The 14,713-nt window shown below is 42.8% G+C and overlaps 1 protein-coding gene across 1 annotated transcript; it reads right to left on the minus strand.

Annotated features, from left to right (window-relative positions):
* Positions 1-6,313: 6,313 nt before the first annotated feature.
* Positions 6,314-14,008, minus strand: CHIA (chitinase, acidic). Its single transcript, XM_004689498.1, has 11 exons — positions 13,981-14,008; positions 12,281-12,310; positions 11,516-11,717; positions 9,961-10,017; positions 9,150-9,315; positions 8,802-8,926; positions 8,502-8,625; positions 8,045-8,230; positions 7,463-7,582; positions 7,243-7,384; positions 6,314-6,570 (listed from the first exon to the last, which is right to left on the minus strand). The coding sequence occupies exons 1-11, from the start codon at positions 14,006-14,008 to the stop codon at positions 6,314-6,316; spliced, it is 1,437 nt and encodes a 478-aa protein (XP_004689555.1).
* Between the last annotated feature and the right edge of the window lie 705 nt (positions 14,009-14,713).

The following is a 14,713-nucleotide window of genomic DNA, read 5'->3' on the forward strand; positions in this document are numbered from 1 at the left end:
TAGCAGCAAGGAAAACAAAAGAAAATGTGAACAATTGGGACTATGGTAAACTACAAGCTAAAATGACAGTTCTTTCCAAAGAAGAAATACAGATGACCAAAAGACATATGAACAAATATTGTTCAACATCACTTGCTATCAGGGAAATCAAAACTACAATGAGATACCACTTCACACCTGTGAGAATGGCCCATATTAAAAACAAACAAACAAACAAACAAACAAACAAACAAACAAAAAATCACACCTGTGAGAATGGCCCATATTAAAAACAAACAAACAAACAAAAAATCAAATGCAGGCAAGGATGTGGTGGAAAAGGAACCCTCTCACGCTGCTGGTGGGAATGCAAACTGGTCCAACCACTGTGGAAAGAGGTGTGAGGACCCTCAAAACACTAAAAATGGACCTACCTTAGGACTCAGCAATTTTGTTCCTAGGTATCTACCCAAAGACTATAAAAACCAATTCAAAAACTTGAACATTTACACACTGTAAGAGTAAATTTACATAAAGTTGAAAATTGGGCAAAATTAATCTGTCAGAAGTCGGAATGGGGACACCTGTGTAAAAGAGGGTGGGAAGGATTAAGTAGTCATGAGCCAGAGAATTGAAGAATTGATGTATCTAGGAAAGGGTGAGGAAAGTAGACTTTCTGAATCCCACTTTCTAGACTTTCTCAAATTCTAGTCTTTCTCATCTGGCAATAGAGGAATGAATGCAGTCTTTAAAGTCCATCATAACTGGTTTCAAACATAGATACTGCTGTCATCTACCATTTTATGACCATGTGGAACTTCCTTAAACATCCTATACCCCAGTCCATCTATATTTTTGCTTAATATCAACATTAAATTTATGAGATAATAGAATAAATCTAGCATAACAAACGATTAACCTATAGCTGGCATTTAAAAAAAAATTAATGCACTTCCAGGCTGCCATCTCCATACCCAGGGAGCAGCCAACTCCAAGGGTATCTTTGTGCAATTAATAATTCAAAAAAGGTGCTGTTTCCTCCAGGCGGGTGTGAACCCTAGTCAAGGCTCAAGACTTGATGAACAAAGTTCTGCTCCCACCCCTATTTGGATAAGGTCCCTAATATTAAACCCCACCTGTTTCCAATTGAACTAAAAATACCGAATAAATGAAATTTCATATATATATACTAGAGCCCCAGAAGGTGATTACCAAGATTAAATTTCCAAAGGAATGTCTGGGTAGTCCATGATGGGGTGATCAAGTTATGAAGTATGCTGTCTGAATATTTCCATCCTTTCCACCCAAGAATATCAGAGGAACTTTCAGAACTCCTAAACTGCTCATCTGTTATCTCCATGAGTCACCACTCTCATAAGCTGACTTAAGAAATGAAGAGTGTAACAACACTGACACCCTAGCAGCAGCCTATCCTTGGTGTTCTCCATCACGTCATTGTGACATCTCTTTCTGTAAGGTAGCAACACAGTGCAGAGGGAAACAAAAAGCTATAACTGTGTTTTTTTTTTAAGAGTACACATTTTTATTTTGTTTCTATGAAACTTCTAGAAAAGGCAAAATTAGAGATGTAGAGAAGGCAATAGAGTGGTTTCCTAGAGTTGGGGATGGGTGCAGTTACAAAAGGACACAGGAATTTTTCAGGAGATGAAAGTATAATAAAAGATATCAGTGATGTTACACAATGAGAAAAATTTACTGAAACTCAAGCTATATGTTCAAGACATAGGATTTTTATGGAAGGTAAGGTATGCTTCAAGAAAGTCACTTTAAAACTCATCAAACTGAATACTCAAAATTAGTGAATTTTGATAGGTTGTATCTATTGAGCTGATTTTAAAATAAAAAAATTCTCAAGTTATATATATATATAAAATCACCATATTCACATAACTTGTTTCTCAACAAAGCCAACTTATTTTAAAAAAAAAAACACTGTGTATTCCAAAAACAAGCCACAGATTGATATCACACACAAAAAGCATTTACTTAATGAATATTAAACACCTACATAAGTTTTAGTTTCCAAACAATGAATGACCCACATCATCTTCAGAGAAGATACTTAGCTACAACTTAAACTAAGCAAATGCAAATCAAAAGTGAAATATACTTGAACTAGTAATCCAAGATATTTCTAACTCAAAAATTGTTCCACTGTAAAGAAAACAATTTAAACAAAAAGTACATAGTTCCCAGAGATTATTTGAAAACATTTAAAATTATTCTTTATAATTAAAAATCCTATTTTAAAGTAAAAATTATATTTGAAATAAACTGAACTTGTTTAAATAATAGGTGCTATATAAAATGATTTTTAAAGTTATTACAAAAATTTCCAGTACTGACCAAGTGTCTTAAGAGACTGAGTGCAAATAGCCTAGGTTTATTTTTTTATGTTCACCCCATGGTTTGCTGATTTTTTTGTTTGTTTATTTTGGTTTGCTGAATATTTAAGGCCACTGAGAACTACCGCTCAGAAAAAAAAGGTTGCTTTCACTATACCACTGCTCAGGGCTCTCCCTGGTGGCACAAAGAGTTAAAGCACAGCACGATGAAGCTATCTGCAGCTACTGCAGCATGAATTCCATCCCAGGTCAGGGAGCTGACCCACATGGTGTGTCAGATCTCTCCTGAACCACCTGCTGCTCACCTGAGCAGTGTCTTTCAGTAGATCTGCCTGTTCTGTTCCCCACTCTGTCTCCGGTGAATCTTCTCTCCCCTGTACCTCTGACCTGCACCCCAGGTCTTGCATGCATAAGTAAATAAACCTTTAAAGAACAACAAAATACCACTGCTCATCGACAGCTCCCCTGGTCACCCAAAAGTTCTGATGGACATGTACAGAGAAGCGCAGATGCTTTCAAGTCTGCTGTGAAAACACCATCCTTCCTGCTGCTCATGCACCAGGTCTGATTACTGAAGAGATACATTTCCTAAGGCTCTCGCTGCCAGAGACTGGGATTCCTCCAGTGGATCTGGAAGGACCTCCTGGAAACAAACAATTCACCAGTCTAAGTGCCATGCAGAACATGCAGGATTCATGGGATGAGGTCACAATATGATGACCTTGAGGGGTGCAACAGCTCAGAGGAGCAAGCCCCTGCAGATGTGGGGGAAGCAGCAAGAGAATTAACATCAGAGGCGGCTCCTGGAGAAGTAAAACTTGAGTCCAGGAGGAACTTCACTCACGCCTTACATACTTGTGTTCCCTCCTCAGTGCTCTCTGCCTCCAGAGTAACCAAACTAGGAAACATTCTCCCCCATATCTACCCAAATCCCTATTTTTCATTTCACTCCAAATTTTATCATTCTCTGGCTAGAAATGCAATTAGATGAATGATAAGACAATTTTACTCACTCTTGCCTTCACTTCCACGCTGAGAACATGTGTATCCACATCGGTTTCTCTGTCCAAGAAAGGCCTCACACGTGTCCGCAGGTCAGTACGTCAGCTACCATCACCACAGTGTTCCTTCCTCGTGTTCTCAACCCATTCCAGCCCCATCTCATCAACGCAGAAATTAGATGGGGTCGCCATTCCTCTGTCCCTGCGAAAATCTTCCAATGATCTCACAGCTCACTTAGTAATATCCATTTTTTCAAATTGTTTTAGGATAGGACCCAACTCCTGCCTATTTCTTCCCAGGGTGCACTGCCTCACTACACCGCTGGTCTTTTTTCTAGCATGCTGTTGTGCCAGCTCTCGCTGGCATCTCTCGTCGTCCTGACTTAGTCTCTCATCCGCTGTAGTCCATTGCACACAGTCTCTGCGTGACGCTGCTCTTATAGCCTCCGCCTCCAGGCTCAGGTGTGCACGCTTAGGAACGCCCACACCATACGCCAGGTGTCTGCAATCAGGTAGGTGCGCCTACATCCACTCTCCCACGTGCTTCTGCATTCAAGGCTGCCAGTGAGAGCCACAGAGGCCAGCAGCATAAAAGCCTGACCATCTCCTTTACCCTACACACTCCATGCTCATTTTCTCTTCAAGGACTTTGAACTTGCTACACCTGTACCTGGAATGCACTTTTCCCAGATCTGAAGTTACAGGCTCTTTTGGGGTGTTAGGAGTCACGGTGACCTCCTCAGAGAGGCCTCCCTGGACTGCCCAGACTAAAGTCACCTTTTCCCCTCATCATGTATCTCACTGTTTCACTTTCCTTATTTGCTTATTGATTACCTAACACCCACAACAGCAGGAGCCTTTGTCTTACATAAATACACCTAGGATGTTACACTAATTAAAAAATATTGTGGGACCCTCAGTGTCACCAGCACTGTCACTGAAAACGTGGGTCTGTGTCAAAGGAAGCAAAGAAGCATAGTCAGGACTGTGAGCTCAGGAGTCAGCCTGCTGGCTTTGGGCCTGGCTCCGCAACTCAACCGCGCGACGTTAGCCAGTGTACCTGCATGTTCTGTGCCTCACTCTCCGGGAGCCACTATTATCTACCGCACGAGGTCACCAAGAGTATTAAATAAGAAAACACCATGCCAAATACTTAAAACAGCTTTTGACACATAATAAGCACACCAGAAAAAAAACAAAACACTACTCCATTCTTGTTACACGGGCTAGGATTCTTTTCATTGCAAATAGAAGAAGCAGATATGAGCCAGCATAAGCAAAGAGGAGTTTATTATATAGGGGCAGGGCTATTTCACCAAAGGCAGAAAAATATAGCTGGATCTCAGAAAAGAATTAGAATCAAGAGTTGGAAAACCATTGCTAAGTGCTCTCACTCCACCTTGCTTCGAGGCTTTTCTCTGCAGCTTCCCTTTACTCTTCTCGTCCCCATTCTCTTCAACCCCTCACTATTACTGTCACTCACTCTTGAGTCGTGTCATAGGCCAAAGCATTCTCAGGGGCTACCAGGCAAGCCTGTCCTCAACCACATTTCCCAGAGGTGCTGACCCCTAGACCCTTTGAGCCTGTCAATCAGCCACATCAGGGGAGAACAAGCAGTTAAAATATAGCGCTGGTGACCACCACAGGTTTCAAGGAAGGAGGCGATCTCCCAGTAAAAGGCTACTCTGATGCATAGGTTGGGCAGATACCCTAAAAGGTGTCCAGACTTTCCCCAAACTGCCAATCCAGGGAGTGCTGGATTAAGTCTGGTATGTCAGCAGAAGTGGAGAGAATGCTCTGGCTTTCAAGTCCTTCAGTAAGCCAAGTAGGTCTGTGCTGCATCATGGAACCACTTCCTCACTGAAGACTGTCCCCAGACCACAGATCTACTTCATTTTTTACATTTTAATATATTTTTTACATCATTCTTCCTTTTCGTACAATGTATGCTTTATTATCTTGTTTGTAAACCCCCTCCCAGCAATTCCATTCATAGGATGGATTTTTTTTTCCAATAAAACTTTGTATTTTACTAAGATATTTGTTAGCTTAAATAAGTGCAGCTGGCTCAATCATCCACATACTATCACCCTTTCAGGCAAGTTCCTGAGAAGATATTTCGGGAAAGGTTTCTCTTACAGTTCAACTGGAGGTCAAATAATCTCCTTAGAAATCCGAATAATGAACTTATGTAAAATAAAAAAAAAATCCGAATAATGGTGCAATCTGTACATGATAGCCTTTCCTTTTTCATTCCCCAAAGCAAAATATCCACTTTGGGGAGAAAAATCCATGGTATGAACAAGACAAATATACTTTTTATTAACAAATGGGAAATTCAAAAACACTGTACAGGATGGAAGGTGAACCAATCTGACTGCTTCTTTCATTTTTGCTGAAGCAACTACCAAGATTTCTGAAGGAGGACACCTGCACTGCTACATTTATTGCAGCACTGTTCACAATAGGCAAGCTATGGAAGCAGCCCAAATGCCCAAAAGTAGATGACCGGATCAAGAAGATGTATGTAGTACAAATACACAATGGAATATTACTCAGCAATCAAAAATAAAATCATGCCATTTGTGGCAAAATGGATGGAGCTGAAAGGGATCCTGCTTGGCGAAATAAGCCAGAAAAAGAAAAAGAAAAAGAAAAATACTGATTGGTTTCACAGAACTATCTTCCTTTTCAGCACCTAACCTTTAACCATTTCCTCCTGACAGCCTCCCAAACTTCATGTGGATCCATGAAGATGTAAGACTGGGAGTTAGTTATCTGTTCTGTCATTTCCTCACATTCTTTGCCCACTCCACACCCATGTACAACTTGCATTTTCACATAGATTGCTTAAAACCAAGGGCACATATTTTGACTGATGAATTTTAATGCACTCTAATTAGCAACAAGACATATGAAGCAAAGGAGACTGCTCTGAGTTCTAGGAAAGGGAGACAAAGGTCAGCCTTAAGGCCAGTTACAGCACTCACAATTGGGGTTAAAGACAAGCCCAGCCTGGCAATTCTGCTGATAGGTGATTCCATTCAGGCAACGCCAGAAAGCATGTGTGTTATTTACCACAGGGTAGAGGCCATTGGATTTGCCAGCACAGAACCCACTGCCTTCAGAGCTGCTGCTTCCACTTCCGTTGCCACTTCCGCTCCCACTCCCGCCGGTTAGAGGAGGAGTTATTGGTGCAACAGGCTGAGCAGGGTCAGTGCAACCTGAAACACAGGAAGAGCAGACTAAAGACTTATGGAGGTGCCCAGCTGCTCCTGGAGGTTAAACGAGTATTAGACCTGGGGCTGGTCTGGAGGTGAGGTGCAGTTAGCCTCAGACCCTGCAATGGAGGAGTTCACAAGATAACTCTATACTCAGGAAGTAAGAAAAGTTTTCATTTAGAGCCAACTTCTTACTTTCCAGATGATGTCAGTCATTAAAAAATTTACTGAGCATATTGCAAAATGCTTTTCTGGTATCTGAATATAAGTGGTAAACAAATAAATTTAGGGAGTTGATACTTCCTCTGAATTAGATTAGAAATATGTGAGTGCTGCTGAGGGTAGCTTGTTAAATCTTCCAGGTCTGCTTAAAGAGATGATTTATTTCTTGTTTAAAAAAAAAAAAAGGAGAAGAGGAAAGAAAATGCAGTTGTATATATTGAAGGTCAACTTAATTTCTTGAGGCCTTCGTACCCTTTAAGACTGAGCAGACCTGGAATCTCATAAGCCCCTTCCTCTCCAATAAAATCGGAAAGATGCAGTCTCTCAGATAGGCAAGAAATGTGAGGAGAAATGGAAAGACACTCTGGGAATGAAGCAGGTAGATGTTAGAGCTGTCCTGAGTTTGGAGGAGGAACATTTCTTCTCCCCGGGCACTCTCCTGCTGTCACTTACTTGCACTCTGCAGGCCAAGGGCACTCTTCAAGGTGGACATCAAGGGGAACTTGCCCTGGTCACAGAAAGTGCCTGTGAAATCATCCAGGTCGATGGCCCAGACCATGGCGCCTCCAAAGTTGTTCTGCTTAAGCCACTGAGCCTGTGTACAGATAGAAGACACCAGAGTCATTTTACTTCCTAGGACTAGAGCTGGACCTGTTGGGCCACCTGGTCTTACCTTGATGTTGAAACTCTTGACATTGTCATAGCCAACCCACATGTTGCCTTGGTAGGCGTAGGGCACACCCTCTGGGGCACCCCATGCCTGGGTTGCTCCATTTTCCAGGAAGATGCAGATCTTTAAAAAGTCAAGATATTGGAACCTTTAAGTATGAATGAAAAAAACATATACTTGTCTCTGATTTTTTTTCTCTTATATTTCTAATTGGGATTTCCAGTTTTCCAATTCTGGGTGTCTTGTTTTCAGTAGAAAAGATGAAGTTCCTTGTCAAATACTTGCACGTTGCCCTATTCTTAGTGATTGATGTAGTGACCCCACAGTAATGTGAAAGGTGTGGTTGTGTTATTCCCTTGTGTGCTATTATAAATGACCTTAATATGTGGTCTTTTGTTGAAGAAAATGGTAGATTACAAAGAGCTTCCCATACTGAACTTGGCAAAGGAATAGGTTATTACACGCTTGAAACATTTGGAGTGGTGCGGGTAATTAAACTCCATAAACGGAGGATGTGATGAACATGCTGATGGCAGATTCTAGCAGGTGCATGAAATTCATAGAACAGTCCAGCCCAGGACCTACCTCATAGTAAGCCCAGAACCCATCCTGCCTGGTGTAGGGTCCAGCAGGACCAGCCCCGGAGGTGGGGGCTGCAATGCCAGTGATGGAGGTGTTGCTCAGGATGAAGGTATGTCCGTAGGCTGGGAATCCAACTATGAGCTTCTCAGCAGGGGCCCCAGTGCCCTTCCAGTAGTCCATGGCGTAAGCCTGTAGTGACGCAGTTAGCTAAAGGCCCTGCCGGGGCTGGCCCAGGACCACCTTATATGACCCTGTTCTAACAGGTACAATTTGACAACATTAATGGCAGGTGTGTTAGTAATTTTTCAGAACATTTTGGTGGAATGAATAAGATATGATTGGCTACCCAAGAAGGTGGTGATCCAAGTGAAACACTTGCAGGATGTGTTCACTTTCTCCCTGAATCTCCATGTGATTATAGCATCATCCCTGGCCTGCAAGGAGCCTCGCAGGCACTCACCACATTCAGGTAGGCATTGCTGCCAGTGTCGGTTGGGTGTTTGTAGAGGGGGCTGTTCTCTCCAGTGTAGCCCTCCCAGGAGCCATGGAGGTCATAGGTCATGACATGGATGAAGTCCAGGTACCTGAGTGGGTAAGGGATTTGGAACATTGCTCGTGGCCCCTTCCCACATCTGTGCAGGAAAAGACCCCACTTCCAAAGGCCCCTAAACAAGGTCCCTGATCAGCAGGACAGACTAAGGACGAGTCTGCCCTGCAAAAGTGAAGTGTCCAGGAGGCAAAGGAAGCGCTGTCTACTCACTGGGACAGCTGGGGAATCTCATAGCCAGACTTGATGTTGGAGATGCCAGCAGCCACAGCAGCAGTGACCAGCAGCCTGGGCTTGTTGACCTGCTTGGCCTCCTGCTCAAAAGCTTCGCGCATTTCCTATAGGAGCAGGAGAAATCATATAAACACCACTCTGCCTCCTGCTCTGTGAATTACGTTCCTCTCTTCCACCCTCACTCTCCAACACCCTCACTGGAATAGTGTCTCCGGGAGCTCATCCCGCTGAGACTGTAAGGCCTGAGCCTCTGTTCAGCCTCAGTGGTCTTCCATGGGAAGCCCGGTCATGCATTTCCCACTGCAAGCGACATGTAATGCCACACACCTGCACCAGGACGGTGAAGAGGTGCTTGTCCTGGGGAGGGCTCCCGCGAGAACCGGGGTACTCCCAGTCAAAGTCCAGCCCATCAAACTCATACTGGCGCAGGAATTTGATGACGGAGGCAATGAAGGTCTGGCGGGTCTCGGGAGTAGAAACCATGGCAGTGAAGCTGAGGGAGACCCAACAAAGACAGAGTGAGGCTTTGGGGCTCCCAGTACCACACAGTGAAATCAAACTTAGGTACTTTTCAGAATTCTTCATCAGGACCCACAGCCCAGACTAAGTTATACTCCTTATTTGCTCCTTACTGCATAATGAGTACTCAGCCACAGTACTTCAACACCCCCGTAATGTTGTTCTCCCCCCAACTCTGATCTTCCTCCCAAGTTACATGTGTTGCTTTGAACACCCAGATACCTTGCTACTGTGCTCCTTTCCAAATGGTCCCCCAATTTTGTGAACCCAATGTCTCCTCGCTTATCTGTATGATTTTTTTCCTCCCTCCAGCAGGGAAACAGAGAGAAGCGCTGTGACAGCTTGCTCTGGTATCCTGCCCCTAAAATACTTAAAGAAGAAGTTGTTTCGGATCCCAGTTACTGTACCTCTGTGAACAGGGTCTTTGACTAGCCACTGACATTTATACATATAAAACAAATTGTTTTTTATTTACTGTTAGGGTTCCGGCTCAACAATAATTTAATACATAGCATATGTGCTGAATGTACATCCTTAGTACCCTGTATTGGGAAGGTCACATTGGGCTCACTTGTTTTCAGCCGCAACTGAACACTTGGTTTCCCTATAGAGAACTCACGGGGCAGTTCCAAAGTTCCAGCCTCCAATGGCCAGGAGAGTTTGCAGCTGACTATTTCTGTAAAGCAAAGGATAGAAAAAAGAAACCCTGATTCACGAGTATCTCTATTGAAAATAACATTGTTTTGGTGTTTGATCATTGCCTTGGCATACATTGACATTGCCTCAAGAAGATATAATGTAGAACAATTTTCCTCCACTAATAAAAACTTCTTTAATAAAAGCACTAGGCATTCTTTTGGGAAATCTAAATTATAGGCTGAGTGACTTTTTAAATAAATTAATTGGCCTTATAGGTATAAATGTGCAATGCACATGCAATACAGACAACACATACAACAATATGCATGCAATATAGCTGCAATACTGACAACACAGACAATCTGTATACACATTTATATATATGTAAAAACTCAAAGGCGTAGTTAGCTTCATGTCAGATGACATGAAATACTGCTTGAGCATAATTATTTTCTCAGCCTCTATGACAATGGATGTAAAGTATTGGTTTAGAATTACATATATTCTGGGAATAATGATTCTGAAACATCAACTGATGTAAGAATTAAGGGCAAGAGTCAGCGTAGAATTAACAAAAGTAGTTTATATTAACAACTAGTTTACAACCCCTTTCGCAGAGACTCCCCTCTGTACTAGGGGAGGGGACTGACATTTATCAAGTGTCCTGTGTGATTTTGATGCAAGTAGTCAATGAGCCACACTTGAAGAAACACCACTCAAAGGGGGTTTATTTCCTCTTAGGTATCATCACTTGAATTCTAATAGCTACATTTAAGTGTCCGTACTGATGGTAGTCTTACTTCTCCTCAGTATTACTAAACCAAACAAATCAACTAGCATTTTTGTTCGTTTTGTTTTGTTTTTACAAAGTAGAACTGTATTAAGATACAGCAAACTCTTGCTTTCCTGGGTTCCTTGATATCTAATCTCCAGGATTTTTTTAATGATGTATTTATTTATGCATACAGAACTGGGGTACAAGCCAGAGATGCAGGGGCAGTGAGAGGATTCACCAGAGACAGAGTGGGGAGCAGAACAGGCAGATGGATGAAGTACACTGCTGAGGGGAGCAGTGGCCGAGACAGGTGGGTCTGCCGCGCCATGTGGATCACCTCTGGGGCCAGGGACAATCTCGCACTGCAGTAGCTGAGGCTTACTTGCAGTGCTGCGTCCTAACCCTTTGTGCCACCAGGGAGGGCCTAATCTTCAGGATTTTTGAGGAGCTACAAGGACTTCCGGGTGATAAAAAATGTATTCACAGAGAAAGGAAGAAACAGACATCCTAACACGTTGCTTGGTCTAGTAGGTATTCAAAAAACAATAGTTCTCTGACCTTGGCACTTAAGTGTGATTCCCAGGCCAAAGCCAGAGCATCACAGGTAGTGCTAGATGTAGCCTTGGTCCCTACATCACACTCGCTGATCTGAATAGCATTTTGAAAAGATCTCAGATGATTTGTTTGCACACTGGTGTTTGGGAAGTACTGGCCAAGGAGATACCAAATTAGTTATCTCCCTTCTAGTTATTTCTCTTACTTGTTTTTCAGACCGTTGAAAGCTTGGTAAAGCTCGACATCATTCCGCTCAGTGATGATGATCTCATTACTCCTCATCCCAGCAAAGGCATAGATCAGGTGAGTACAGAGGCAAGGGTCGATGTCATCAGGCTTGAAGCGCCCCAGGCCAGGCCGGTACTGGGCCCAGTTGGTGAAGTAGCATGTCAGGCGGTAGGCTGAGCCTGTGGGTGGATAGGGCAGCATCAATGGCTACTGAAATGTGCCGTGAACTTTGGTCTTTCTCTGTTCCCCTCCCTTTGCTTCAGCCTAACAGCTCTCTGTGTGGGTGGTCAGTATGAACACTCTCGAAGATGACTTCAAAGCTTCTACTGAGGCACTGGTCACAGATGTGGGGCTGGTTATTATTTTTGCCTTTGCCAGGTTTATTTAGGAGCTATGGATAAGCCTGGGAACCATTTTAAAAGAGATGTCCGGTAGTCCTAAGTAGCCCCTGCAATATCAGTTTATAACTCTCGGGGGGTCATGCTGAAGAGGGTAGCAACCCCAAACAACAGATTCTCCAGACATCAAACCCATCTTTCTCTGAAGGAAACAGTAGCTCTCTTTCTTCCGTTGACTGAACTCTTGATATATTTTAAAAAATAATAATGTTGGAATACTTAAAAAATCACACTTCTTAATATTAAATATGCAAAGAGACAATTGCATTATCAATAATTTGAAATTTAAGATTAATGATAGGAAAAGATGATGTCAAGGATGCAACATGGAATCTGTGACTTACCCAGCTGAGCACTCAGCAGGAGGGCAAGACCTAGAAAGAAAAAAAAGAGCCACATACTATGAGCCAGTTTCCTGTATCTGGTAGAATATAATTCTAAGAATGCGTGTGTGAACCTATTTGTCTAGGTTGACCCAGTCCATGTGGTTAGGGGTTACCCCAAAGAGCAAGCTTTTAGTAAATGACCCAAAAGACATTCCCTTCCCTTCTCTCAGTCAGAAGCGGCTATGGCTTCATCTTCTTCTACCTTCTATGGCAGAAATAAATGTTATTGAATGTAGAGTTTAAAGTCAGTGGAAGATATATTACAGCATTACTTGAGACTTGGTCTGGACCCTCCCTGGTGGCTCAGCTAGCCGCAGCCGCTTCAGTGCGAGTTCAATTCCCAGCCCCTGAGGTGACCCACATGGCGCGGCAGACCTCTCCAGACCCGCCCGCTGCTCCCCTCAGCAGTGTATTCATCAGTCTACCTGATCTGTTCCCCGCTCTGTCCCTGGTGGATCCTCTCACCGGCTCTGCACCTCTGGCCTATACCCCAGTTCTGTATGAATAAATAATTTTTAAAAGATTTATTTATTTATTCATACAGAACTGGGATACAGGCCAGAGATGTAGAGGGTGAGAGGATTCACCAGGGACAGAGCGGGGAGCAGAACAGGCAGATTGAAGAAGTACACTGCTGAGGGGAGCAGCGGGCGGTCAGAAGAGGTCTGCCACGCCATGTGGATCACCTCTGGGGCAGTCAGGAATCGAACTCATGCGGAAGGGGCTTAAGCTTCTTAGTGCTGTGCTCTAACCTGCTGCGCCACCAGGTAGGGCCAAATAAATTTTTTAGAAAAAAAAAGTCCCCATCTACTTACTTAAGAGACATTCAGCTTTCCCTATTTGAACTGGTATGAATACAGCCTTCCAACAGAAAAGGTATCCTCTAAAATGGTGAATTCAGTGTAGTATCTCAGTGTAGGAGCCTTAGATTTTTTTAAAAATCAGCTTCTAGGAGATCTTATAGTAGAAAATAAGAACTAGGAACTATGATGTGAAATTCTAGAATTTGCTCCCTGGCTTCTAACAGAACCCTTTTGATCTGATTGTTTTATAGAGTGAGCTAAAGTTTCATTTGGAAAATATTCTGAAGCTATAAAATGTTTGTAAATCACTGTTTTAGAACTAATAAACTTTGGATATTATTGATGGAACAATTTAATTGAACCAGTTCCCTTGAATGATTAAACTTCTAACAGGTACACTCCTGCAATATGTTTTCATAATACATTAACAACCCAGAGGTATAAAGACAAACATAATGTACATACTTCTATCTTGGTTCCTATTGATTTTCATCCCTGAAAAAAGTAGACCGAGGACACAAGTATGCAAATAAAAATGACACCCATTAAAATGAAATGACAGCAGATGAAAAAGAAACAACTCAACAAACAATGAAAGACAAACACTGGAAGGAAACAAACCTTTCTTCTAGGCCCAGGCCTGTGGTGCCATTGTCAGTGGAATTGTCACTAGGTCCCATTGAGATTAAGGTAACAGAACATAGGCTGGCTTGCAAATGGCACGCTTCTCTTGGAAATTTGAAATAAGAATGAAAAAGCATGGAGATGTAGGCGAGGACTTCTTCATGGCTGTAAGATCCAGAGAGACAAAGAAATCAAGCAGGAGGAAGTCTCCATCTCTGAGTATAGACTCACTCACCCTAAGGAGAATAAGCTTCACCATGATTGCATCGGTACTGGTCCAGCAGAATCTGCATTTGCTTTTTACACTCTCTGAGCTCCTAGTTGCCATGACAAGTAGCATTTAACCCAGATGGGTAGAAAACTAATCAGTAAATCAGCCTATCCATGTACAAAAACATCATTCTTACCTCTAACTACAGGTTCCTACCACCACCACCACCAGCAGCCCCGCCCTAATCAGCAGCAATAAAACAATGTGAGATCTCTTATTTGTGTGTGTGCGCGTAGTCCTTGTGAAATTCCCATCATCAGTTCACCCTGGACCTTCACCATAGTTCCTGGTGCTCTCTCCCCTGGTTTGACCCCTAGTCCTCCCTGTTCCTCCAGAATGTCTCTTATTTATGGTTGCCTGATAGTTTTTTTTAGTTGTTTTTCCCCCCTTTCCCCCTTATTTTGTTCCCCTATATTCCTCCTATAAGGAAACCATTTGCTTGATTGAGTGATTGAGCCCATCACCATATTGAGTACCAGCTTAATAGCCCTTTTGGCAACTTTCAGGGGTGATATACATCTGTTTAAACATGATTCTTTGTTTTTTTAGATTTTTATTATTTATTTATTCATATAGAGCTGGGGTATAGGCCAGAGATGCGGAGGGTGAGAGGATTCACCAGAGACAGAGTGGGGAGCAGAACAGGCAGATTGACGAAGGAGGGGAGCAGCGGGCGGGTCAGGAGAGGTCTGC

Source organism: Condylura cristata, unplaced genomic scaffold (assembly GCF_000260355.1).
Source record: "Condylura cristata isolate star-nosed mole 26May11 unplaced genomic scaffold, ConCri1.0 scaffold00026, whole genome shotgun sequence".
Lineage (NCBI taxonomy): Eukaryota > Metazoa > Chordata > Mammalia > Eulipotyphla > Talpidae > Condylura > Condylura cristata.